At 35.6% G+C, this 27,568-nt stretch overlaps 1 protein-coding gene across 1 annotated transcript in view; it reads right to left on the reverse strand.

Moving 5' to 3' along the window:
• LOC104411452 (neurobeachin-like) overlaps positions 1 to 27,568 on the reverse strand; it is a 104,381-nt gene that overhangs the window by 62,578 nt on the left and 14,235 nt on the right. The window contains 3 exon segments of the mRNA XM_010021872.1: positions 8,221 to 8,340; positions 15,409 to 15,549; positions 25,369 to 25,481. Coding sequence (XP_010020174.1) covers positions 8,221 to 8,340; positions 15,409 to 15,549; positions 25,369 to 25,481 — 374 coding nt within the window.

Below are 27,568 nucleotides of genomic sequence, written 5' to 3' on the forward strand. Positions count from 1 at the left end.
GTGCAGGATCACCTCCTTTGACCTGCTGGTCACACTTGATGCAGCCCAGGATATGGCTGGCTTTCTGGGCTGCAAGTTCACACTGCAGCTGGCTCATGTTAAGTTTCTCATCAACCAACACCCCCAATTCCTTCTCCATAGGGCTGCTTTGAATCTCTTCTCTGCCCAGCCTGTAGCTATGCTTGGGGTTGTGCCGACCCAGGTGTAGGACCTTGCACTTGTCTTGGTTAAACTTCATGAGGTTGGCATGGTCCCACCTCACAAGCGTGTCCAGGTCCCTCTGGATGGCATCCCTTCCCTCCAGCGTATCAACCGAGCCACACAGCTTGGTGTCGTCGGCAAACTTGCTGAGGGTGCATCAATCCCACTGTCCATGTCACCCACAAAGATGTTGAACAAGACAGGTCCCACCACCAATCCCTGAGGGACACCACTCGTCACTGGTATCCAACTGGACACTGAGCCATTTACCCCAAGTCTTTGTGTGAGGCCATCCAGCCAGTTCTTTATCCACTGAGTAGTCCATCTATCAAATTGATGTCTCTCTAATTTAGAGACAAGGATGTTGTGCAGGACAGTGTCGGACGCTTTGCACAAGTCCAGGTAGATGACATCAACTGCTCTGCCGCTGTCCATCAGTTCTGCAGGCCCATCATAGAAGGCCACCAAATTGATCAGGCAGGATTTCTCCTTAGTGAAACCATGCTGGCTGTCATCAACAACCTCACTGTTTTTCATGTGACTTAGCATGCTTTCCAGGAGAATCTGCTCTGTGGTCTTTAGATAAGAGATTAGACTGCCTGTCCTTCTGGCAGCATCTGCTATTTTTGATTCATTTTTATGCACAGTGTAGTTCACCATTCAACACAGCTTCTCACAAATCACCAGCTCCATACTTTAGAAGGGTCATTGTTAAATTTGCCCTGAAGATAGGGAAAAGGAGACTCAGAAATTAGCAGGGGAAAAATTTATCTCAAGGATGGTATTTACACCAAGGGATGGGACACAGAGGACCTTCTGTCTCCCAATCTGCTTTCCACTTGACAGACAGAATAGTTGATAAGTGGATCCTTAAAACTCTTACTACACCTTCAGTGGTACTAGTGGTAAAAGATCGATGCAAAGCCAGGTCTATGCAAAGGAATGCTTGTTTGAAGCTACCATGATTTTAAGAAGTTTATGTTTCAAGCTACAAATGTTCATGACAGACAAATCTCAAAATATTTTCTTCCTCCACTGCAAACATTGACTCAGCCAGTGTGAAGACATGAAGAGAAACATCAAAAATAATAACATAAAATCTTTCCCAGAAGTTATAGCAGTTTGCAAGCATAAAATGAGGGAATGCAAAGAAAAAAGACACCATGGACCAATACCTTTAAAAAGTATGATATCTTTTAAATAGTTACAGACCAATTAAGCATTTTAAGTGCATATTGTTATTGTAAGTCATTCAGCTGATATATAATTTTGCATTAACTGATGCAATTCAGTAAATTTTATTGATTTCTTTGCTCTTGCCAAAACATATCAAAAGGTTCTAAATAAATCTTTCTGACTACGTAACCTGTCATGGGTAATTTCTTACCACAAGAAATATCTAGAGTTCAAAGAGTTAATAAAAAGAGGGATTCTAGTGATCTAAATCTATTTGCAGTAATTTCTGTCTAGTTGTCCTTGACATTTCACAAGCTGGTAACCTCCTCTGCTCCCCTTTCATTCACACTTCTAATAAGACAAGTTAGCTTTCTATCATTTAATAGTCAGCTACCTTTCAAACTGCCCGAGAAGCTTGGCTCTTCTCAGATGAAGAATGATGCAATAAAGTTACTGAGGGGTGTAAAAAAAAGGTAAAATGAATATTATAACAGACATTTCTTGTCTGTAAATGCAATCTCTAGTTTATTTTAATAGCTATACTAAAACCCCAAGGTATAGTTAACAGTATTATATGCCTTGTGTCTTCATATAAGAAAACATCCCCAAATGCATTTTCTAATTTACAAGCCTATGACAAATCCAAGCTGCTGAGAAATTAAACTTTAAAAATATGTCTTGGGGTGATAGAGGACCGCTATTAACACTATCATAATTGTACACCACTTGCTTCAAATCTGATATTTCTCTTTAATATGTTTTGCTAAGGGTATACCATTTTATGGACTCCCAATGAAATCAAATCCAACCCAGACGTTTTCACTTTTCTAATATAATTCACTTCAAGGTTTTAAAGCTGCCATTTCTTTTTCTTTTTTTCTTTTCCTCCAAAAAGGTTGATCCCCTGGCATCCATTAATTCCACAAAAGCCTAGTACTAGGTCAATGAGTCATTCATGAGTACCTCCATTAACTGCGTTAATTCACACTAAGGCACCTTAATGACATTTTGTCAGAGCTACCTTTCTAAATTCTAAACACACTATTCAAAAAGTAATATTACAAGTTTAAGAGGCATTAGGAAAGATTAGTGCCTGAACAGGAGGTTCTGGGGAAGTCAATGTTACCAAAAACTGGAGCAGGGGGGAGGTGGAAAGTTAAAAATGTGAAAGCTGACTGGCCAAGTTATAGTCATTTCCGGGTGACTTGCTCAAAGGTCACTCCATGAACATTCATTCTTCCTCCAGCTTGTACTGATTATCTCAAGAGAAGGTCGATGTTGATAAAAGGAGACACAATAAAATAAACTGTTATCCAGGTTCTCCCTTGTGTGTTACCACTCTAACATAGCGCATACCATATTAATTGTGTTTCATCCACTGTAGGTGAACAGGTTTCTTTTTGAAAATTAACCAAAACAATTGAAACGTTTGTCCCAAAAGAACAAAATCATCTAAGTAGATCTTTAATCATCCATTGAGCAATAATTTATCATACCTTATATTTTTCAAAGGTAGAGTACCTTTTGCCACAATTTGAGATGTAGCAATTACGGCTTGTTTATCAGACTGACCAAACTACTTCCACAGCCCTATTTTCACTACCTTAGTGTGAAACAATTTAGTTTCAGAGAAAACTAGATATATACAAAGGGGGAGAGGGAAGGAGAAAGGGGAAAGGGAGGTAGTAAATAACTGAATGGGAAATTTTGCTTCAGCTAACACAATTAATTTGTTTAATGTTCATAAGTTTGGCAATATTAATGTGTGTTAGGTTAGAATGTTTTATGTGGATATGTAAGCAAACCAGCAGCCTAGGGAGGGGAGTAGTTTCTGGTAATCTAGTCTAGCTTATCCTGAGTGTAAAATAAGCATAACACTTGCTGAAGCAACAGAAGGAAGCCATTGATAAGACCAGTTTCAGCTGGTCTTGCAGTTACAGAAGCAACTAATTGGGCCAGAGATGACAAGAGCATCATGAGGAAGACTTCTTACTTCATCCCAGAGACCCCAGCCCAGGACCACCAGAGAGCAATGTGCAAGCGCTGAAGGGAGGAGACTTAGGATAATAAGTTCCTGGAACTAATTGTAATACAGGTCACCTATCCTTGGAAAAACTATGAATATGTAACAATATGGGAGAAAAAAACGAGCCTTTGGAGAGCCAGAGTTGAGCCACAGAGGATGAATCCCCTGTGAAGCTCCCAGCGTTGTAAATAAAATATTCTTTGCTCCACAGACTTTGTGGACTTTTTTTTCTCACAGGGAGAAACAGAAAGAATGTCAGAAAGGACACATGCTTGTAAAAAAAGGAGACTGACTGACAGAATTGCAGCTTCCTAAGGAGATATGCATTCTTTTGCAAATGTCAGGTATTTATTTTTAAAAATTTTAATGCAGGATTTCTGAAAAGTCGTTTGGAGGTTTCTTTTAATACTACATTTAGGCTGCAAAAGAACACTATTGTGGGAAATGTCTGCATTGCTTAAAAATCTCAATTTACTGGTTAAAACAGACCTACTTCAGAAATGACTTAAGCACTTAAGAATAAAGCACCTGACAGTCCTCTTTCTTAACTGATTTAAAAAAAAAATCAGAATACATATTTTACTGTCCTAAAAAAATTAATTTTAAGATGATTTTTTGAATTAGGCAATCTGTATCATTATTTAATATGGTAGTTGAAAGTAAAAATTGTGGCCATCTTATAACATAAAGCATTGAATAATGTCAGATTAATTCATTACACACACTGTTTTAAAATTATTTCATAACCTGTGACATAGTAACTAATGAGATTAGTGAGATCAGAGATTAGATGTATTTAAAACAGCTCAGATGAATTTCAGATATATAAGGAATACATGAATAATGAACATTTGCTGTTCTTAACAGTTTTCAAAGTTTGCTGCTTTGGTGGATAGCCTGTATTCCACACATTTAATATTTACTAAAAAAACTCAAAAAATTTTTAGGGTGGGAAAACAATTTACACTGTATGTGTCATACTGGAATCCAGTGACAAAGACCCCCATTTACAACTGCATGTGCAGCCAGAAGAAGCTACACAAATATGCAGAACACTTTGACAGAATACAAGATTTTGTACTCACATGCACCCTCTAAACATCTTCTCTTTTGCACACTATCTACTTTCTCACAGGACTGCTAGGTAAATATTAGAAGTTTCTAGACTACTAAATATGAAATTTTGGATGTTTCACACTTCAGATTTGAAGGTCCTTTGTTGTGCAAGACAGTGGTTGCTGCTCTTATGAGAGTGGGCAAAATGACTAGAGATATTGAGGCTCCTAGTGGTTCCCCAAAACTCACTGCTTTTCCAGTCCCTGAAAACTTGATTGAAATGGTCAAAAAGCCTGTAAGGCATTCCAAGCAGTAGCACAACTAAAATGAAAAAAATGGGGTATTTGTAGTATTAATAATAGTTCAGTTTCCCATCCCTTTGCAGAATGAATTCCAAGGCCTCAGGGAAAAGTTGGCCCTGATGTCATGGCATTGAAAAATGCAGTTCATTAAGATCTTAAGCAACAAACAACAGCAACAATTAACTGCTATACTCATTCTTGATTTATCGCTAAGAAACACAGACTCTATGAACAGAAAGGGCCTAAAGGGTCAACTAGCACATCCTCTTGCCAATTCATGATTGTCCTCGATGCTTTTCCAGTGTTTCACCAGGCTACACTTCTAAGAAACTTGAGACATAAGGGGTTTACTACTTCCTCTTGCAAGGAAATTAAAATTCAGAGAATACCCCATTTTGCTTTAACTTTTCATACTCTGTTGGTTAAGTAAGCATTTTTTAACTCTGATCCCTTTCCTTTGAGGTTTAGCTCTTTGTTCCCTGACAAACAGTTCTTCTCCCTTTCATATGTTTGCATATTTCATAGTATTTATGTAACCAAGTCTTCACTTTTAGACATTAATTACCCCACAAATACACATATTTTTCTTCCTGTATCCAGCGCCTCAATCTGCTGCTTTTCTTATGGCTCCCTCCAGTTTGGGTGTATACTTCCACTAGCTAGTTCTCAGCACTAAGAATTTGCTTTATCCAGCATGAACACAAGCTAAAAATTGAAAAAAACAAAAACTTGCGCTCTTGAAGAATGTCAGAGATCTGAAACAAATGAGTAACTAATCAGACTGTTTCAAGTGGAATTTAGATGCTATGAGATATTCTAGTTGTTAGAATGCTAATGATAAAGTTTTGGTCTCACTATAAGCTTTCTGCCATCCTGCTGATCTTCAGGTTTTCTTGTTAAACTGAACACAAAACAGCACTGACATACATTGCTTAGGCTACTGAAATGTACTTCAGTAGACTTATTCCAGTAGTGGCTTTGTATTAATATATAATAAATTCGTTTGATGATGCAATACGTTGAATGCTGGTATTAAATACATTACAAATTCTCCTCTCCCTTCTAAGTCTTTTTTAATTTTTCTTTTTTATTTGGATAGTTTATGAACTTCTTCTCTTTTCTTAAAAGATTTAGCTTTTTAGATTTTCAAATTTGCTTTTGTTTATCTATTTCTATCTTAAGCTGGATCAACTCATAATAAATCAGTTCAAGGTTAATTTCTAAACCCACCTTAGCTGTATCTTCATTAATTAACAAAACCATATTTTAAACAGCATCTTTAATCCCTAAAGCATCCCTGAACAGACAGGTCTGGGAATATCTGGAGAAAATATTTATTGGCTAACATACCTCATCTGTGCCTCCCATATTAGATTTTCTGTAATGACTTAGCTCCAAGTAGTATTTCTCGTTCTAATGGCCTAACAGAAATGTATATATATCTAAATCTGACTCTGGGGCTTTACAGCACACTACCAAACATATTCTAGAATACATTACTTTACAATCTTTCCCCCCGCGTAACTCTGACCCTTAATGGTTACTGTTTTACCCAAGTTATCCCCAGCTCCCTTTTTTAAATTCAGTGACATTAAAGGACATAGCTTCAACTTTTGCATTCCTTGTCTGAAGGTGAATATTCAGTTTTGAACATCTTTTTAACACTCATTTTATTTTAGGAACTTGGGGCTTTTTATTACAAATACATTTTGTAATACAACTGTTATTCCTCCATAATTCCCACATCCTTGCAATAGCTGATAGGAGCAGTTTAAATTACTCCACTTGGTTCACAAGACTCCTGGTGTTTTCATACAAACATTTCAGTTCTTTGTTTTACTGACAGCTCATTCAGTTGCTATTTTAGGAACAATCCTTCCACTAATTATACACCCTAGTTGAATACCATCCCTCTATAAGTCCACAAATATTACTCTATCTGTCTTTTGCAGTGCCTTCATATATTTAACTGCCCTCCTCCTATGTACTAAAGCCAGACAAGAAGATTACAGTCACTTCCAACTGTCTTCCTTATTCCTCAGTTTAAAGCTCTTATCTTTTGTTTCAGCCCCACTGCTAGGAAGACATTTTCCCAGATATTCTGGTGGAATTCAAGGAAAGTCAGATTTCATTGAAAAGGAAAGATCAAAATGTCAGCACTCTGAATTTGAAGAAATGGCTGCATTTCAAATACAGCAGATAAATATCCAAATTCCTTCCAAGTTCTGAAATTTCCTTTATTTTAGTACTTAAAATACTATTGAATTCCAGAGGAGCATAAATAAACATGAAATGGGTTAATTTCTTTGCTTTAAAAAGCATTTTCTCCCACATATAAAGATGTCCATACAATTTGTAATTCATTATTCTAACTAATAACTGAATAATAACAACATGGTTTGTCTACATATACATATACCAGACTGTTGGTTTATTTATGCAAACAGAAGCTCTGGAATAAAAATAAATCAACAAATTTACATCTTCTTCTTTTGTCACGTTAAGTAAAAAATACAATGGTAATGTGACCTTGACTTTAGCATTTCCTAGTTTGAGTGGCAGTATCAAAACAGAGAAGAGATATATTCACTTTAAATAGAATTTTTTAAAAACGGCAATTAATGGTGCTGCAGCCTTTGCCTACTTTATCACTAGAGAACGATAATGAAGAAAGGACCATATTATTAAAAATATTATTAGATTTTGGTTTCTTTCTGATAAGGTCCCATGTATACAAACAATAACCCTTTGTATTTAACAATAGGGTAAGGAATAACAACAGTAAAATCCCCCTGCTCTCCGGCTGTTTCTGTATATCATGTAGAAGTTGTTTTAATCTAATGCGTATTGTTGCATAATATCCCCAGGCACATTCAAGTAAAAGCTAAAGCTGTACAGAAAAGCCAACATTTTAATGGGTCTTGTCATTAATGCTTTATTAATTGCCCCAGGCAATGCAAACCCAGAGCTAGGCAAGCTATAACAATATGACACTTTAAGGTCAAATCCAATTCCTGCAAAAATTCCTGCTGTGTTTTATGGAGTGGGCCAAATATTGAGTTAACAGCAGGAAAGAACAATTTATTGGGCTTTTCTCCATCTCCTGATTATCTGATCTAAATTAGATCAGTTAGGTTGGTTTTGTATAAAACAAAACACCTTTTGTCCACTCAACTTCAAAGAATCTTTGATTCTTTCTGTTAGGATAATAATCTTTAGTAACATCTACCTTTTATTTAAAATATACCTAATTTACTGAATATAAAGATATGAAATATAAAGCCCTCTTTATCCCTACAAAACCTAAAATCCATAAATGAAAATCCACATTTATCAGTTTATTTAATGTATGTAGAATCACAGAATAGTTTGGGTTGGAAAGGACCCTCAAAAGTCATCTAGTCCAACCCTAATGCAATGAGCAGGGGCATTTCAATTAGATCGGGCTGAACATGTTACCTTCACATCTGAGGTATCTCTTTGGCTGTTCCTCCAAGACCTGGCTACTGAAGAGAAAGTTCGATCTGGGTGGTCAAACTTGCCATCATTTGCATTTAGAAAGAACGTTGTAAAGGGCTCCTGTAGTCAATGAAATGAAGACAGATTAAGAAAACAGCAGAAGGAATCATGCAGCAGGTTTCTAACAAAATCCAGATACTTTAGCAAATCAAAATACTTCATGAAGGCAGAATTAAAGAAAAATATGGCACCACCTAGTTATATCTATGCATGGGTATCTGTACTGAATGTCTGATACATTTATTGGCACTAACCCATTTTGCACACACAAATATCGAGTTCTGGTAAGAAAGGTTATTTTATGTATTCGCTCTTCCATAAGACTACTCATCAGTGGCAGACCTATGGAGCTTAGCTTCAGTTCATAATGTCTGCCTACCTCACTGCAACTGTCGTAAACACCCTCTGTGCTATTATATTACAATGCTTTGTTTACCCCTTGTAAAATGTTACGCCAAAATAAAATCTTGCTTCCGTTCCATCTAATTTAAAAGACCTGAGCTTCCTGGTGCACAGAATGGCTCTACAGTCATGATGATGCAGACTATGGCTGCAGGTTACCTAGCTCTATCATTACTTTGGGGCACAGGTACAGGGATGAAAGATTTAGTTTTTACATTTGCTAATTCTATCTGAAACCACACTCCAAATACTCACTAAATGGACACAGCCGTTAACTTTTGGGTAGGAAGAGCTGACATCTTAGACTGTCTGGAGAAACTATTTTTATGTCACCGCATTCCACCATAGGGCAGGGGTTAACAGGGAAAAAACAAATCCTCCATTTGATGGCAGAACCTAAATACTGAAATCATTGCCGACTCCCTGGTTTTCCAACACCACTCCCTAAACTCTCAGATTAAACTGATATATTTGGCAATATATCCACATGGATGGAAACCACTTCTTCCTTTTTGCCCAAACCTGAGGGGGAATGTTTGAAAAAGTGTCCCTTTCATTAAATTCACACACAAATTTATTTCCTTGCATTTCCTGATTATTTGGAAATTTTGTTAAACAAAGCAGTTCATAATTACCATATTGGAATTCTTATTACAGTATTACACACAAACTATTTGAATTGTATTCTATATATTCTCTATTTCCCTTCATGAAACTTTTGAACAAAGCAGGGAACACCTCCATTAATACAGAGATTCTGAGGGAATTATTTCACATTTTATGTATTGCATGTAAATTACCCAAGAATAAAGAACACTGCAGTAATTAATTTTCCATAGCATTTAAGAGAAATTAAAATAAATATAAGGAAATCTTGGATGCAAAGGTAGTGAAAGAATCCAAGAAGATGAGGAAAATAGAAGAGGGAATTCAGACTCTCAGAGACCATTGTTTCTCTAATCTTTTTTACTCCACATGTTTTCCCAATTAATATTTCCTATGATGCACAACAGTCAACACAAATTACTTTTTTCCAATAAGGACAAAACCTTTAAATTTCTCTTTCTAAATGAGAAGGAATGGGATATCTTTCTTATTCTCATCATGGTGTGCCAGTACCTTTGAAGTAGCTTAAGTGAGTTGTTTATATTTGAACAAAGATTTTTTTGTTCTTTTCTTCGGAGCCAGGGACAGTATCTTACTTTAGTGCTTGCTGGTGCAAATACAGAATAATTTTCATTATAATAATGCAAGATATTCTACTGCTAATTGAATGGTGGGGTTTTTTTCCATAGCTTTTCCTCCCTTAAAATACTGTGGATTTACTTTAAAAGGATAAAAGAAAAGGTAACAACCTAAGAAATATACTTTCATCAGTTCATGTGTTCCCATCATAGAATCCTATTATGTGTCATTATAATAAAAATAATCAAATTAAAAAGAAAAATCTCACAATATAATTTCTTGTTGGAGGACCCTAACTCCCACTGCACAATGACTTTGTTTGCACTTGTGAATATTGAAAGAGTAGTGTGTGGCAAGTGAGGAAGAGCTGGAACAGAACAGAATATTAAAATTTAACCAGAGCTCAACTTGGTGAGCAGCATAAAGGTATCACAATGAAGTGAAATACAGAAAGAAAAGAAATTAAGTTTTTATGTATCCAGATTTTACAGTAAGCTTCATGTAAAATATAAATGAAAAAGCATATGATTTAGACCCAGAGCTAGCAAACAGAAAACAATAAACACAGGAACTGGATTCTATTAATTTATCCTAAAATTCTAGTAATCTAATTTAATATTAAATGTACATAAATTCTTTTAACATTAGGATTATTTTGGTTTTAACTGGATTCCACCCCAATTGCAATATTTACAAATTATGCTATTTTTCTCATTTACTTATTATGAAAAACTTTGTATGTTGATCTGAGCACAAATAATTCTGCGTTCTACCAACCCCTATCTATCACTTTTTTACTTTATAAGATACACATAATTTGTTGTGAATATTATTATGGAGCTGACTGTGGGTCCCTGTTGAGGTTCTGAAATCAGCAGTTGACGGACTTAAAGCAGAAACCAGACAAATTATGTAATTACAATACATTATGTAAAAATATTAATCCAAAATTCCATTGACAACATTATTTTAAGCATCCGAGACAAATACACAAAAGCACTAAGATTCATAATCAAGGATTAAACTTTAGTAGCTGAGCACTACAGGGTGCCCTATTATGTTATCCTGCTGTTAACCTGTTGTGCCTATCTTTCTGGATTTTTAATCCTTAGCAGCAATTCAGAGCTTTCACTTGCTTTATCTCAGACCTCTCACATACTTTTAAGGTAATTTTTATTCTCTGGAAAGTCAAGTGCTTACATTATAGAAACATAATTCATAACTGTATTCAATAGACCCATTTAAATACTGTTATTCTATGATACCGATTACTGTCATTTCATGTAAATGTTTTGTTACTGTGAAAGCTATAAAGCTGCACAATCTTTTCATTATAACCCCATCTCACTCATTCCTAATATTCTGAATAAAATTCACGCCTTTTTTCACTGCCAACAAGAAGAGAAATTCTCGGGGTACTTGATTACAATGAACACAAGCCTGAGCTGTGGGAACAAGGAATTTTTCCATTCAACAGCACCTTATAACCGTGCCTAGTCCCATTTGAATCATTTATGGTGGGAGCAGGGAAAGCAGGAGGAAGGGATGTGTCATTCTAAGACATCTTATGTCAAACAAAAATGTCTTTTCAGCCATTTATAAGAGAAAAAGAGTATTTTGGGTTTTCTCAGAGCGATCCACACCTTTTGTCTGATAGATCTGCCACTGTCCTACTCAGACTTACCAAAATTAAGACTCAGTTTCACTTATGTTTACAAAAGCATCTCAAGTCCTCCTCACCTTTGAATCTCAGTAAAAACTGGTTTCAGCTCAATCAGACCTGATGCATAACAAATCCAGAATTTCTTCTTGTACAAGTTGTACAAGTACTTACTCAGTAACTGGAAACCAATTATTCTCTACAAAACTTCTTCATTACTATGTTAGAGAATCATGCTTTCTAATAGTGGTCTCTGTTTCAATGAAGATGTAACTGATTCACACAAACACTTCTTCAACAGCAACTACTGAGAGTTTTTTGCACCATAACTCTAGACTATTTCACCTAAAAAACCTGAAAACAACCCTGATATTTAGATTCTACATGATTCAAGCCAGAATTCATTCTTCTGGCTACTCTTCTCTTTTCTTCTGTCTACTTTTCAGGTTGACATTCAAGTCACTGGAGTATATGTAATTCTGATGCAGCATTCTTCATTTAAACTATTCTGCCTTCTGAAACTGAAATACTTACTAGTCCAGACAGAACATGTGAAAAAAAAAGACTCTTGAACCAGGTGATAAGGTCACCTAGCCATAAACTATGAAAATTTAATTTAATATATTAAAAATTGGACTACCTCAACAGAACAGAACAGTACATCCCTTTCCAGAATATCGTTTTGTCATGGCTTAACCCCAGCCAGCAGCTAAGCCCCATGCTATCACTCACTCACTCCCCCTGGGTGGGATGAGGAAGAGAATCAGAAGAGTAAATGTTGCTGGAGAAAACTTGTGGGTAATGTTAGCTCCTACAGGATAAGTAGAACTTTTTCGGCTTAGATGTGGACAGGACATATGCAAAATGCTTAACCATGGTTTACTTTCAGTTACACCTCAAAGGACAGGAAGACAATGTGATATAAATCATGGTGTTCTCTGTTAGTTTTTATCTCTGTTAGTTTTAGTTTATTAACCTGACTGAACAATACAGTTGACTTTCACATTCATTATCTATGTCTATAAAGTAGTTATCTAATTTTTAATCTACTCCTCAATTTAGAAATAAAGTTGATAACTTTCAAGAAACAGACGATTTTGGATATAAGCTTTACATTTCTGAAGATCATGTGGGATTCATTTGTAATTACAGCATTAAATATTTCTAGGTTGAAAAATTTATTAATGACAAAAGTGGGGCAGAGATTGATGATACCGAAATCAATTAAGCAGGACAGAACTGAGGCTAAGGCATAAAGTGCCTTTTATAAAGGTAGCCTTATACATTACATAAAGGAAAGCAACAAAGGGAAATATAAAGCAGTAAAGAGCAGATTATCACAGAATTGACTCAGAAATATGATATTACAAGCAATGTTTTGAAGAGAACTGACAGGAACCAGATTGCATCTGTCAAAGCCAAAAAGCAAGAGTAAGAAAAAAAAAAGGTTTTCTGGCAATTACACAACTCTGTATATACATACCTCAGAATGGCTGAAACTTCCTTTCCTACTGCAACTACTGTTTCCTCCAGTACAAAGGTCTAGGCATATAGTTTCTCCCCCTGGGTCCCCATTACTCTATATTGTTTAGTTCTGTTTCTATCTAGACTATGTCACACTTTCTGTTGTAATTTTTTGTTTGTTTGCTTGCTTGTTTTCTCTCAATTTATCTTTTTTCTTTCCCTTTTCTTTTATTCTCTGTCTATGCAGCTCCCACCCCATGATTTCACTTTCACTCCTCTCTTTCACTCTCAATTTGTTATCACTTTCTACCAAAAGCTCTTCTGTAACACATCTCTTACTATGAATCTTATCCAATCTCTTGAAATACTGGAAGCATTTTTCTGTCTGAATATCTGCATTTCTTATTGTCACTTTCCTCTTCTTGGACTAGACTGCAATTTACCTGTTACAAATGTTTTTACACAGTCTTCTTCACAAACTGATTCCAAAACAGTAGCTCAAGAAATTCACAAGCAAGAAATACTATTTTAACTTCCAGAAATCTCACTTAACCTTATTTATCAAGTTCACTGGCATAATCTTCTCCCTTAGGATTTTTCATCTTTTATTTTGTAGCCAAAAATATCTCTCTAAGGATCCCTACGACTTTATAACACCCATATCTATAATCTTTTCCTGTTTTTATACCAGTGCATTTTCAAATCTTTATTTTGGGTTTCCATATGCAGCCTTATCTGATGTCATCAAGTTACTTCTTTTTTCCCTTTTTTTGAGCTTTAAACTTTCCCCACATCTGTCTCCCATCAGAGACTTCTTTTCTTAGCTGCTCAGTCCTATTTAAATAATCTTTAAAGTACTTATCTAGGTGTGCTCACATATTGAAATTCTCACATTGTTTTTTTTTTTTCTTTTACCTTCTTGCCATTAGCAATCTCTTCCCTGGAAAGTACTGTTTTTCTTTTTCTTTTCCTTTTCTGCTTTATATTCTTACACATATTGTTTGCTCTAACACATGTAATTCGTCAGGTCTATATTGCAAGGTCAACAAGGCAGAGACCTTGTTCTCTTGCTCCTTTAGGGCAGAAGGGAAAGAAAGCAAAAACACCTACAGTACTACATAAACATCAGTAGTAAAAATGACACAGCATTAGCCTAATACAGGAAATGAATACTCCTTGGTGTGTTGTACATTCAGCCTGTAAGCACTTTCAGACCTAACAATTTGCTGACTAGCAAGAGGGGACCTTCTGTTGAATAGCAGCCAAAATTAATAGATAAACATGCAAATAAAACTACTGTTTTTAATATACTTTAAGGCAACAAAAAAGCACATGTGAACCATAAAATGTATTCACAGTACATGAATAATTTAGCAACACTTAAAAGCAGTACAGTGATCACCCCATACAGGAGTGTAATCAACGCTTAGCTTCCCACGGGTTAAGAAGAAGTATATCCTGAACTCATAGACACACAGTTTCTTCCTTTCTGAGCGGAAATACAGGATATGTCTAAGGGAAGCTGAGATGAGTAAAAACTCAGATATCAAGCTTTTGTGGCTCTGCTTTGCTTGGTCATGTGCGAAACATGCTTAGAATACACCTTATGCGGCAGATTTTTATTGGCAGGGTATAATTTGAAGTTCAGTAATACATAGTGACTTGTTAGTGACATAGTTACATAGTGACCTCATTTTTCATTAATTCAGGTTTCTCTGTACAACCTTAAGTTTCTCATTCTCTTTTTCTGTAATTCATTGTGTTAACACATAAACTGAGTTCAGATTCATTCTATCTATCTCTGACATTTGGTCTCCCTCCCTAGGTCTAATTTTGCGGATAGATTTAAGCTTGAGGTTTCCAGAACTGAAATATAAGTTGGAATCTGTATTTTTGCATTTCTGAAAACTGTAAGTTATTAATTCATTGAGAGTATAGTTTATTTGCATAAAATATTAATCCATGCTGCTATATATAAATATTATATTCATAATAAAAAACTGGTTGTATAATTCCCCCCTCAATTTGACACAGTTTAATGGATTTTTTACAAACCATTTTTCTTTAATGTTGTATATACCTGTCTCTAGCTGAAAATAATAAATGGATATGTGAGTACTATCAGCTTTTTGTATGGGCCTGAGACTTTTTTTTAGATGCATTTTCTCCACCATATGTGTCCTTACACCATAACAATTTTATGCCTAGATATATTTCAGACTGTTTGGGTACAAGGACCCCCGATCACTACAAACGAGTATATCCAGTATACCTACAGAATTTCTGAGATTTTAAGGTCTGGAAGAGCAATGAGACTGTGATAGAAAAGTATTTTCATTAAAAAGATAAAAACAGTGATGACAGAAGAGATGTGTAGCTAAAGACATTAGTGAAAAGTAGGATCCAGAAATACTTACAATACGAACAAGCCAAGCCAATGTAGAAGTAGATGTAGAGTAGTGGGTGTTGTAATGATAAGGTGGAGTCTGGTCATCTTCCCATGTCTCGTACCGTTCTGCATAGAAGACTGCTCTCTTTGGGTTCAAAGCACCAATAGGCTACAAAGGGAAAAGAGGTCAAATATATCATCAGCTGAAGGGCAGCATGGCTGCAATGTTGTAATTCTGCATTATGATTCACTACATAGGAGACTCTGCAACCAAACTTTAATAATCCCTTCAGATTGCTGTAATCTTAGAATTTCTTTTCAAAGGCTTTCTGTACTAAAAGTCTTAGGACTTTTCTTATTTTAATTGAAAACATAAATGATCCACATTTGCAAACTTCCAAGATATTCTTGAAGTACGAGTTGTTTCCCAATTAATTCATTAACACTGTTCTAAAAATCAACTTCTAAAACTGCATTTAAAATGCTCTGAGGCCAAACTAATATTTCTGTTGCTGTCATACACCATAGTCACACAGCTAATGAAAACTGACTTTTGCTCACACAGGATACTTTGTAATGCACAGTCCATGATGAAAAGATTTCACACGATACTGCTGATGGTGTCTGGTGATCCTAAGCAGGAATACTTAGAAAATATGCATAGTCCTGCAGGACTGGTCATACTTTCTGACTGAACAAAAGCCATGTTTTACTGAGCAAAACAAACAAGCTTTATATTTAAAACCAGTAGAATTTGGTAATTATTCACAAATTCAAAGTCCATTCTGAGCATACTTAACAGACAATCTATACAAATTAGGTTAAAAATAAAAGAAATGTAAGGCAATAATAGGAACAGTTTGTTTTCATGTGTCTACTTAGGGGCACATACTTTCCCATGATTTTTTTAACCCACTTTTTATCTCAGACTTTTTTTTTTTCCATATGAAACGAAAGTCACTGGGCTAAAATATATAACAGAAAGCAACTAAAATGTTGAAAGAAATAAGTGATCTTAAATCTGTTTTCTAGATGAAATAGTAGTAGTGTATTCACTACCTATCTGCAAAGAATGTTCAGATTTTAGCTTTTGTAGTAATATTAACCAAACACACAGAGTTTAATACTTAGAGGAGAGCACACTCCACACCAAATAATTGTATAAACTTACAGTAATTTACATGATTACTTGATTTGCCTTAATAAAAAGTAAGAGAATTGATATTATTAAGGAAATTTCAACTTCAAATCAAACATATACTTAAGGTCTTTGACCCTTTTGAAAATGCTAACAGGTATTCTTACATTTAATTCCATCACACAATTTTTCTACTGAGTTAAGATCCATAGTAATTTGTAATGGAAATACCAGTACAAGGTCGAATCAGTGTGTTTCACTACACTATGTAAGTAACTGAACAGTTTTAAAGCTACAAGTATTTTATTCCTTCAGTGCTGCTATATTTTTGAGATGGCTGCTAAAATGCTGACATAGAACATGGTATTGTCCAATTTTATGTAGTAGATCTTGTTTTGAAATAACATTGATGAACACTGACATTTTAAAATATTTTGATTTCAGTATTCTTCACGTGAAACACTCTGGATGCTTATTACTTTGCTGTGTCATGGAGATGTTAATAGCTTTCTCATACGTGCAAAATGCATGAGTAATCCCTAAAGATCAGTGTTATCTGGTGCAGATTACACTCATAAAACATTCTTGAAAAAGAAGTATGAACCATTCCCTAATGCTTTGCAGGCTTGTTTCTCAACTACTGGAAAAAGAAAAAATAAATATTTGCATTTTTGTTATGGTTGGTTTCATTACACATCCTGCCACTGTCAAGAAACACACTGGCATAATTATAGCCCAAAAGTTGCCAATATATAAAAAATGGTTGTTTGACCACTTCCTTGAAAGAATAACTTTTTAAAAGACACTCTTTACCTATTTGACTGACAAACTGTGCAGATGTATGTGCACTCTACTAAATTAAATCAGGGCTCTGCGTTGCTTTGAGGACTGCATGGGACCTACCACCCTCATTAAGGTACTGTGCATCCACTTCTCTGGCAGAATAAATTCCAGTCCCCAACTGCACATTTCAAAATTTAAAGCAGTAATTCACACCCTAGTTTGTTAATATGAAATGTTCACCCCCTCTGAGAAGGAAACACAAAATTGCAGACAAATTGGTGAGATCGAATTTTGTAACAGAAAACTATCCTGAGAATCTAACTACCCTGAGAATCTCTCTTCCCTCCACTGTGATGGTGCATCTTACCCTACACTGCAGCAAATTTTGAGGCTATGGAAGACAGAGGCACCATCTGTCAAAATATTATTGCACATATATGTTTGAAGGCAAAGTAGACACGGGATATGGTGATTACTGCGACACTGAAAATCAAAACTCCAGGCCTTTCAAAATATATTTGAAGTTGATCAGATGTCTTTCATCTAATAAGCTCTGTGTTTTCACTCTTCACTGTGAACTGATTACAGTAACAAGAACTGTGAAGCATAACTGCTGCTCAAAAATAATTACAAGGTATTTTATTTTATAGACTAGCAAAATTTTAATGATGGTTTAACCTGTAGCTTTAAAAAAACTTCTTTAAATATATATATATTTCTATATATCTCATTGTACATAATGGAAAAGCTACTTTCTCTCAAGAAATTGACAATAATTTTCCAAAGTCTCATGAAACACTAACGCAAACATAGCATCATGTTTTGCAGGTTCTTCAGGGAGAAGTGTTATTTCAATTTAAAAGATTAAAGATACAATGTTTTAAGATGGAGCATTCCCATTGTCATGTAAAAATGCCTGCACAAGTAGCTAAAATAATCTACTTTCAGAAGACACATGTTCAATTTATGAAATGATAAACCTAAAAAGCTGTATTCTGAAGATTACCTTCATCCTCATCAATATTCTTTTCAGAGTCAGAATCCATTTTTCTTTCAATTACTTTAGGATTCATTTGAAGAAAAATGCTGAAATGCACAAAGTATCTGCTGAATAAAATGTACTCTTTAAGTGAAGTATCACAAGAGTCATCTTCCTTCTTGCTTGGTATGGAAATTTTTATGTGAAAATCTCTGGGAAGAATCTTTTCTGGGAATTACCCTTCCTTGCCACAGAGATAAGGAAAGAAAGAAAGAAGTGAGGGGGTTAGGTAGAGCTTGTTTTCAGCTAGGAAGTCTCACCTCAACTTCTTGGGAGAGATCCTGAATTGGATAAACTAGTGATCTGGATGGTAGCCTGGGATTTGGGTGGTATAGGTTGATTTCTGTCATTCCACAAAGATTTCCAGTGTTCCTGCATAAACTGCTGAGGTATGACTAGCTTTCAACGCAAAAGTGTGCAATAAATCCTTGTGGTAGCTCTAGAGGGGCTGGCATGCAACTATGGCACCATTTATGCAGACATGACAACTGAAATCTCGGAAGCACTGCACATGGAGGAGAGCTGGGAGCTGCCCATCCTCACGCAACTCTGAAGCTTCTGGTTCAGCATCATACCAGTTATCTCTGGCCTGTAGTGAAGAAATACAAGCAACATCTGATCCCCCTTTTCTGTGCAGTAATGGAGACCCCCCATGTGAACTACTTCTCTGCATATTAATTGAAAGGACTTAAATCTCCCCTGATGCAGGAAACCGTATGAGTTGAAAATGCTAACGGAAAGTGCTCAAATCTCTCTTTTTTGTTGTGTAATTAAAAAACTTTTTAACCACAAATAGATCAGCTTGTGTGTACCAAATGACCAGGCATTTTCCAAAAGTGAAAACTTCCATCAATAAAATAGCATGAATTAAACGCAGAGGTCTACCCCCAGCTTCCTTAGTGTTTTTTTTAACGTCCATTTGGCAAAATGCTGTTACTTAAAGAAATGGTAACAGTTCATCTTTCAACAGAGACATACATTTTCTGTAAAGACGTTAAATCTCAGTTGTACAAACTAGCAACTAACCCAGTTTTAGTCTGATGTGTCCTGCTAGATAGCAAGTTCTGCAGTAATGGTAGTCTTTCACATTTCTTGTGAAATGTGTACTGTATATGGAGTTTTGATCACTTTTCCATAGAGTTACTGTGCCATTCTTAGTCCAGAAAGTCAACTACTGCAGTTTCAACCTGATACCATGGCTATAAAATGGAAGTAAATTTTATTTATGGATCAATCCCTGTGTCTTCACATAATGGAGGAAAATAATTCTATTTCCATTTCACTGAGATTCTACTGCTGCGTGAACTAGTTAAAATGAGTTGCAGAAAAAATACAAAGGCAAAGCTCAATCCATGTACCATGTCTCAATTCTGTGCCTTAACCATAAGACTGAGAGACTGAATTAGAGTCAAAAAATTGTTCTGAATATTAAATGTTTTATAAAGCTTTTTGTTTGTTTTCTTTTTTAAACAGACCAATTTTCTTTTTCTTTGAAAAAGTCCTCTGTAAGGACTCACAACAAATCTCATAAAATGATTTTATTTTTTCTTTTACTTCATTCAAGCAAAACAACTCACTATATGACAATGGCTATTCAGCCACTTCACCTCTGATGTAGTAAAAGCCACTGTTTGAGTTTATTTTATGCTTCTTTTTCCATTTAAAAATAAAGTAAGCATTTACTTTAACATTAAAAACATACTGCTGTTCATGTCACTCTTTTTTACCTGGCTAATCTCTTCAGACATCTGGCCTTTGAACCAGTGTATTGTCAATACATCTAGTGTTTATATCCACTGGACATGTTATGTTAGCTCATGCAATATTTACTGTTTTGCCAGCTATCTTCATAGAACTACATTCTCTCATGAGAGCAGAACTGAACGTAGCATCCTGTTTATCCAGCCACTGAAATATCCTGCTTATCTTGACTTTAATTCATGCAGCAGCTACTTTATCTGTTTATCTCTCTTTTTTTCGTAATGTAATGTACTGCACAAAAGTGTAGCTGGGTACAAAACAAATCTTGAGCATGGCTTTATTTGGCTCTGGCTAAGTAAACACTGAGCTTTTCCTCACTGCTTGTTTTTTATAAAAGAAAAAAATGAGCACCAAACAACAACCTTTAAGTAGGACATCTCAGGATGCTTCTTTAAAAATTAAAATAAATTCTAATTTTAACCAAATTTGTGAACAGCTTTTCTTCAGCATACCAATCACGACATTTATTTAACTGATGTCTGTGGACCTTCTTTCATTGTTCCTGGCACAAATTACAATGGTGTTACGGAACTGAAAAAGACATTTGTGAAACATACCTATAATATGAAAGTTCAGGAGTTCTACATAACCTAGGTACAGTCTCACATAATTTGTTTACAGTTGAGGCATGTTGTGAATGCATTTTAATGCCTATTTTTGTTATTTACCTAAAAAAAAGAGAGGAAACTTCAGTGTGTCTATCTGCTATCATGCAGTCAAATCCTAGTCAGATTATTTTTAAGAAATTCTAATTTTAACCAAATTTGTAAACAGCTTTTCTTTAGCATACCAATCACAACATTATCAAATATAAGAGTACTGGCAGAGTAAAAGCACCAGAGTCTCACTCAGTAAATGAACTTTTTATTTAAGAGAAGAAAATGTTTAATTGTGTGGCTGAAACCAAACAAGAATGAAACTAATTTTAATTCTGATGATAGAGTCACATGTGGTAAACAGAGAAGTTTAAGTTACAGAAACTGATTTCATTTTTTCAGTGAGAGTGGCTCTTGATAAGCCTATAAACTCCATTCCACAGCATACACATTTTTGGAAGTATTAAGTGTGGTTTGCCCTGAAATATTCACACTTCGATGCGTTCATTTGCATTATTACATTTAGAAGCCTTGGGGCTTTATCACTTCCTTTTCTTGAAATGGCACAGTAATAAGGAAAAGTGGTTATGCTTATCACCACCCATCAGTCAAACACCTTCTATATTAACAAAATATAATTTTTTCCACCCAATGAATGGGCGTGTGATGTTTCATACACATGTCAATATTAGTATTACTTTTCCTGGTGAAGAAATAATTTTATTTAACAGGATGTATGACTGGAAGTAAATGAGGAGAAATTCCCATTTACACTTTAATGAGTAGGGACAATGCAGCATGTCAAAACCATGCATGCACTATAATTTAGGAGTAAAAGTCATATAATTTTGCACAAAAGCCCATACTACATTCTGGGTACGGTGAAACCCCAAAAACCTCAATTACAGTAAGGGCTGCATATGCTTTTCCTGCACTAATGTTTAATACCATAGGTATTCTTCCAAAGGAAATCTCAATAAAGAAGAAAATAAGCAGATCACCTGGTGGTTTGATAGTGAAAAGATAATCTATGTATCTATGACAGCCTCTTTCATTAGCTTTTCATCCTGTCAAACAATAAATGTAACCTTTAACCTCGTATATGTAATGAATAAAACTTGAGCCTACACTGTCTAACCAAATAAGAGATCCAATATATCCTACTGCTACAACACCTTCCATGCCCATGTGCCCTGGTTTTAAATCTCAAATTGCATGCAAAAGTTAAAAAAAAAAAAAAAAAAGCTTTGATAGGGGAATTTCCAAACACTTCAAAGAAAAAGAGCAGAGGAATTTCAGACTAATATTTAAATATAATTGTTCTGAGAAAACAAGCAACATCTGGACATAACAGTACCACAATAAGGAGCACTACATAAAACCAGAATAGAATGGAATGGAAGGAAAGGACAAGTTACATGTTCAAGATGGCTCTGCAGAAATGTAAATATTTAAGTTTGAGCTAAATGCAAAAGGCGTATGTTTTACTCTGTCACTGACATCATAAGCAAGCCAAACACATCTAATTTCATTTCAACAAAACATATGTATTGCATTTGTTGTGCATGTTCACTTAGGAATTGTGATATCACAAACAGGGTGTATCATAACTTATAAAGAAAGCCTAGAAATCAAAGATTAAAAAATTTAAAAAAAGAAGTACTGTCAATTATCATAATTGACACTGGAGCTTTGCATGAACTTTGTGCAATAATACACAAATTAATTATTTTTTTAAATAATAATGCTCCAGTCCAGTTGGAGGGCAAAGTTAGACCAGCATCTTCATTTAACTACCAAAACTATTCTAAACCAACAAAACAAAGCATGATAGGTGGTTTCTGTTTTAATTTCTTTGATTTTGTGGGCTTTTACCACTTACATAATAGTGTTAAAATTCTAAATAATTTCAAAAGATCGCTTGAGGGTTATTAATTGCTCAATATTAAGGGCAGAGGCTTTGTGAAACTTAAGAGGGGCAAACTTGCAGGAAGACAGAAGGTCAGGAACTGACAAAGGAGATTTTATCCATCAACAGCTTAGCTGGAGGTTCTGATTTGCCATCCAATCTGCAGGAACATTTTTCCATTGCAGGGTAAAATCTGACAGAAGGAAGTGGCTCCTCATGGAAAGGATACCGTGTTGTGCTTGCCCCAGAGGTCTGTCTGAGGCTTGATAGCACACCCTGGTTCAATAATGTGAACAATAAATCACTAACTCCTGCTTTTAAGCACAAGGCTACTCAGGATTTACCTCTCTAATGAGGAAAGGGATTTACTTACAGATACAGGACAATACTGAAAATGATAACAGAATTGCCAAAGAAATACTTCAGATATATTTCTATTTTGAAGAGTTTTACTGATAATGTCCAAATTGAAACAGGATGCAAGTAATGCATAACAGCCCAAGTGCACAAAGCAAGGCATTTCATATTAACTGGCCACTGCTTTTTACAAAAAATCATTAATCTATTTTTCCTTTTAAAACCATTGTGAAATGAAATCTATCAGATGTTATTATAATAAACACTGGGAAAATTTTGCAATTACATCCCGTTTATCCTGAGGGAACCCACAACACTTTACAGATTGCACATGTGTTTTCTCACATATCCATGGGATAAATGCAGCCCAGATATTGCCAGAAAGGAAAGACCATTCTTAACTAGCGCTGTATAGGATTTTTTTTAGTGCTCAAAATCCTAGCTTTTCCAGAGGAAACCAGTGGTAGCTTTTGAATAACAGAATGCAGTTATCAAACTGGCTAAGAAAAGGTCCTCAAGCAAAATACTGCTGTGCACATTGCATGGATTCTTGATTCTACATCTCTTTTCAAGGAAGAGCACTACTAGGAGTGTGGTGATACTTATTAAGCTATACAAGCACTAATTCCATAATGAGTCTTTATTTTCTCATGAGGAAAACCTATCTATGCAACTATCACTCTACTTCCTGTAGCAGTTATAAACTTTGATAGGCTGCCATAAAAATTCGGATTCAACCAAAACTAAGTACCTAATGAAGGACTCTTGAGACACTATCTAATCTTGTTGCACTTCACTACATGCAGTGCTATTAATATTAGAAAGAAGGGAGTTTGAGAGATTTTGAAAAGTGTTAGCATCTTAATGAAAGGTTTATCACTATAAACAGCTTTGAAACAGAAATATCTTTATACATGCTAGGCAGCAAGCCAGTGAAAGATGATCACTGTCTTTATTTAATTGATGTCTGTGGACCTTCTTTCATTGTTCCTGGCACAAATTACAATGGTGTTACGGAACTGAAAAAGACATTTGTGAAACATACCTATAATATGAAAGTTCAGGAGTTCTACATAACCTAGGTACAGTCTCAAACAACTTGTTTTACAGTTGAGGCATGTTGTGAATGCATTTTAATGTCTATTTTTGTTATTTGTTTAGCTAAAAAAAAAGGAGAGGAAACTTCAGTGTGTCTATCTGCTATTATGCAGTCAAATCCTAGTCAAATTATTTTGGAAGTCTCACAAAAGCAGGATTCCAGGAACTGTTACAGTACATCTGGAGGAACTGAAAGCACACTCGTTCCAGCAGGCATATGCACTGTGAGATACAGAGGGTGGGATCTCTCCACTGCTGCCTAGGATGTGTGCTTGCAGGATGGAGAGAAATGCAAAGCAGAATTAAAGGCAGAAGCCCCAGAAACTCTCATCCCTGACCAACAGCAAAAGGGAAAGCAGGGGCTGCAGCACAGGGCTGCAGAATAGGCTTTGGTGATCATTTTCTCCTCTCCCGCCTCACTCGTTAAGTCAGCGAGTGACAGCCTCCTGCAGTTTGAGCCTCACTCAACTTGTATGAGCAGCTTCTCCCTCCCGGCTGAGTAACCATTGCAAGGACTCGAGAAAACTGTCATGCCTGAACAACAGAAACCTCACACTGGGGATATTGCAAGGCTACCCACCTTGATTGGTAACAAAATGCATACACTTTCTTAGCTGATTGGAAATAGGAAAGATACTTCCCACAACACAGTTTCAAACCCTGTTTTTTTCTTTATTCCAGCTGGCCAAAAGTAGAGCCCCTCCATATGATTCTACTATGCTTGGCCAGGACACACCTTGTTGCCGGTCTGTTGTCACAATCAGAATACCAAAGCTGGGTATAGATGGCAGTCTGGTGCTATTAGAGAAACAGATACCAAGAACTGGTGCTATTAGAGAAACAGATACCAAGAACTGCTTCATTACAAAGCACTAAATGTCCAAGTCCAGTTGGAGGACAAAAATCACAAATAATGATAGGGACCAAATACTTCAGGGTCTAACATAGAAAATACTTGTTTACAGAAAAATTATTCAACCAAAAGGAGGTGCTGCTATTATATTACTTATCCAGTCAATGCAGAAGTCCAAGCTTTTTATTCCCAAAGGATCAGCTTTCATAAACTAAGGAAGACAATAAGTGAGATCAAATGGTGTCATGTGCTCATGATCTGTAAATCAGAAGGTATGGAGGAGTCGCAGATCTGTTGAAATCAGATCAGTTAGGGACAAGGAAATAGGATAATACAGAGATTCAGTATAAAACGATTCTAAAATAGAAAAGTCTATTTCAGACTTTTCTGACTTTAAGATAAAGACCTAACTTAGCCAGGCTGTCTGACTGTCTTTAACAGGATTGAAGCATACCTTTGAAAGATCTCTGAAGTTGCCTGGAAGGGTTAGGTCTAGCTCTTCAGATTCATAGTTTGTTAAAACCCATGGAAACACAGGGTATTGGTTCAGATCATTGTACGTTCGTCCTATGAAGAAAGAAAATGTTTTTAGGAATTGGGAAATAGCATCCACTTCTCCAGCTGAAAAGCAATCTAGCAGTTACTTTTGTTGCATCAGATGTTCCCAGTTCCCACCACTTCACAGAATCAGGTATAAATTTTCTAGACAAAAGTAGCCGTTTAGATGCACATATCTTGAATCAGAAGTCAACACAGAAATCAGCATAATATAAAGGGCACAGTGCCTTTCAAGATCAACTAAAATGAACCAAATGCCAACAAACCCTTTCTTTTTTATTTCCAGGAACCTGTTTTCATAACCTGAATGTTGAAATTTAAAACCACTAGGCTATTATTTTCCTAGCAACTGTATGCAGTATCATTAGCTGGCAAAGATTAAATGAGACTCCAAACAGCAAGGGACATCTGAGGTTTGCAAATCTATGTCTGTCCTAGATAGACCATACTAATCCATTATTTCCCACAGCTTTTCTTCACTGAAGAAGTGGTGAGATTTCACTGCAACAGTGGAATTAAAGTGGAGGAAGTCATATTTGCTTTAACACTATTTCATAAACACTTTGAAAATTAAAAAACATTTTCTCCCCCATAGAAGACAGAGCTGACTGCCCCAGACCACTCTCCCCCAACATAACGAAAGAAACATTGCTACTATCCCAGCAGCTCAAATGTGCAAAAGCCACCTTTAGACACAGTTCCAAAAGAACAATCTGCAACTGAAGTGAAACAGGAATTATGAAATCATCACAAGGAAAAGTGTTTGGGAAAGGCTGCTATTTCTGTATCAGCTGGTATTTAGTAGTATCTAACATTTCAGCGATGAGACAAATGAAGTTGCTTAGTACAGAACCATCCACCCTATTGATTTACTGAGAACCACATAATTTGCAGCATGACTCTTAAAAAACAAAATCAGATCATAAATATATGTGTGTATGTATTTATATAATATAATTAGCAGACTGAAATAACCCAGGTTAACAATTCCCAGTCCTGCGGCAGATTTACAGCCCTGTCTCACTAACTGCTTCCTTCCAGATTCTGGACAGATTCCTGAGGTATAAAACCAAGCACAGGAAAACACAGGCTTCCTTGTTCTGAGTAGTATTTGCAATTCTTCACAAAAATCAGCTCTGCTTTAATGAAATGTGAAACTTTCACTGCTTTACAAACACTTTATTTTTTCAGTAGAAGTTGATGAACAAGAAGCATGTTTCTATTTTGTATGTAGTTTGTACACTGGAGACAGGAAAAGTACATGTTGTTAACAACTGTGTGTCCTCATTTTTACTTTATGAACATGTAGATGTTCACAAGAATATAAAAAAATAATTGAGGTGCAAATACAATTTTGCTAAAAAAGCACTACCAGCACTTTTTTGCAACACACAGATAAAGACGGATAGAAACAAAACCAATGGATGAATGCAAAACCACTCCTGGACAGAATGAGAATGTATCAAACAATTAAATCAATAAATACACTATAATTTATCCATGTAAGGAAGGAAAAGGAAAGGTGCTCTCTGGAAGAATATTAATTGTTTTAGCTTTTTTGGGGGGAGCTCTATATGTCTTCAGGTAAGACAACTCTACCTCATTTTCCACATCCATGAAATCAGAATATTATTTTCCTCTTTAGCAAGGGATTAATTACATATGAAATGTAAAGTTTCTTGAGATTGTCAAATTTAACGTTCTATAAAATACAGTCTTTATAAAACTATACCTTTATATAATGAACATTCTTCTTACCATCAGAATCCTCAATTAACTGAAGAGTGTGCAAAAGCTTGCGCAAAAGAAAGCTGTTTGTGTTTCAGTAGACAGCAGACCAAAGGAAATTTGAGATTCAGAAAGAGAATGACTGAGATTACTGTAGTCTCTTATAAAGCATAAGCAAAATAATGATTCTTCAAAATCAAAAGTTTCATGGGACACAGTTCGCAGTAAGAAAGACATTCAGTTGAAAACAATGTATACAAATATTTGGAGAGATGAGAACATCCTTTCACAGAATTTTGAAAGGAAATTTGGGGTTATCTAAGATGACCTTTTATTTCAAAACTGAGATTTTATTTAATTGTTCTATT

Source organism: Nestor notabilis, unplaced genomic scaffold (genome assembly GCF_000696875.1).
Source record: "Nestor notabilis isolate BGI_N333 unplaced genomic scaffold, ASM69687v1 scaffold10129, whole genome shotgun sequence".
NCBI lineage: Eukaryota > Metazoa > Chordata > Aves > Psittaciformes > Psittacidae > Nestor > Nestor notabilis.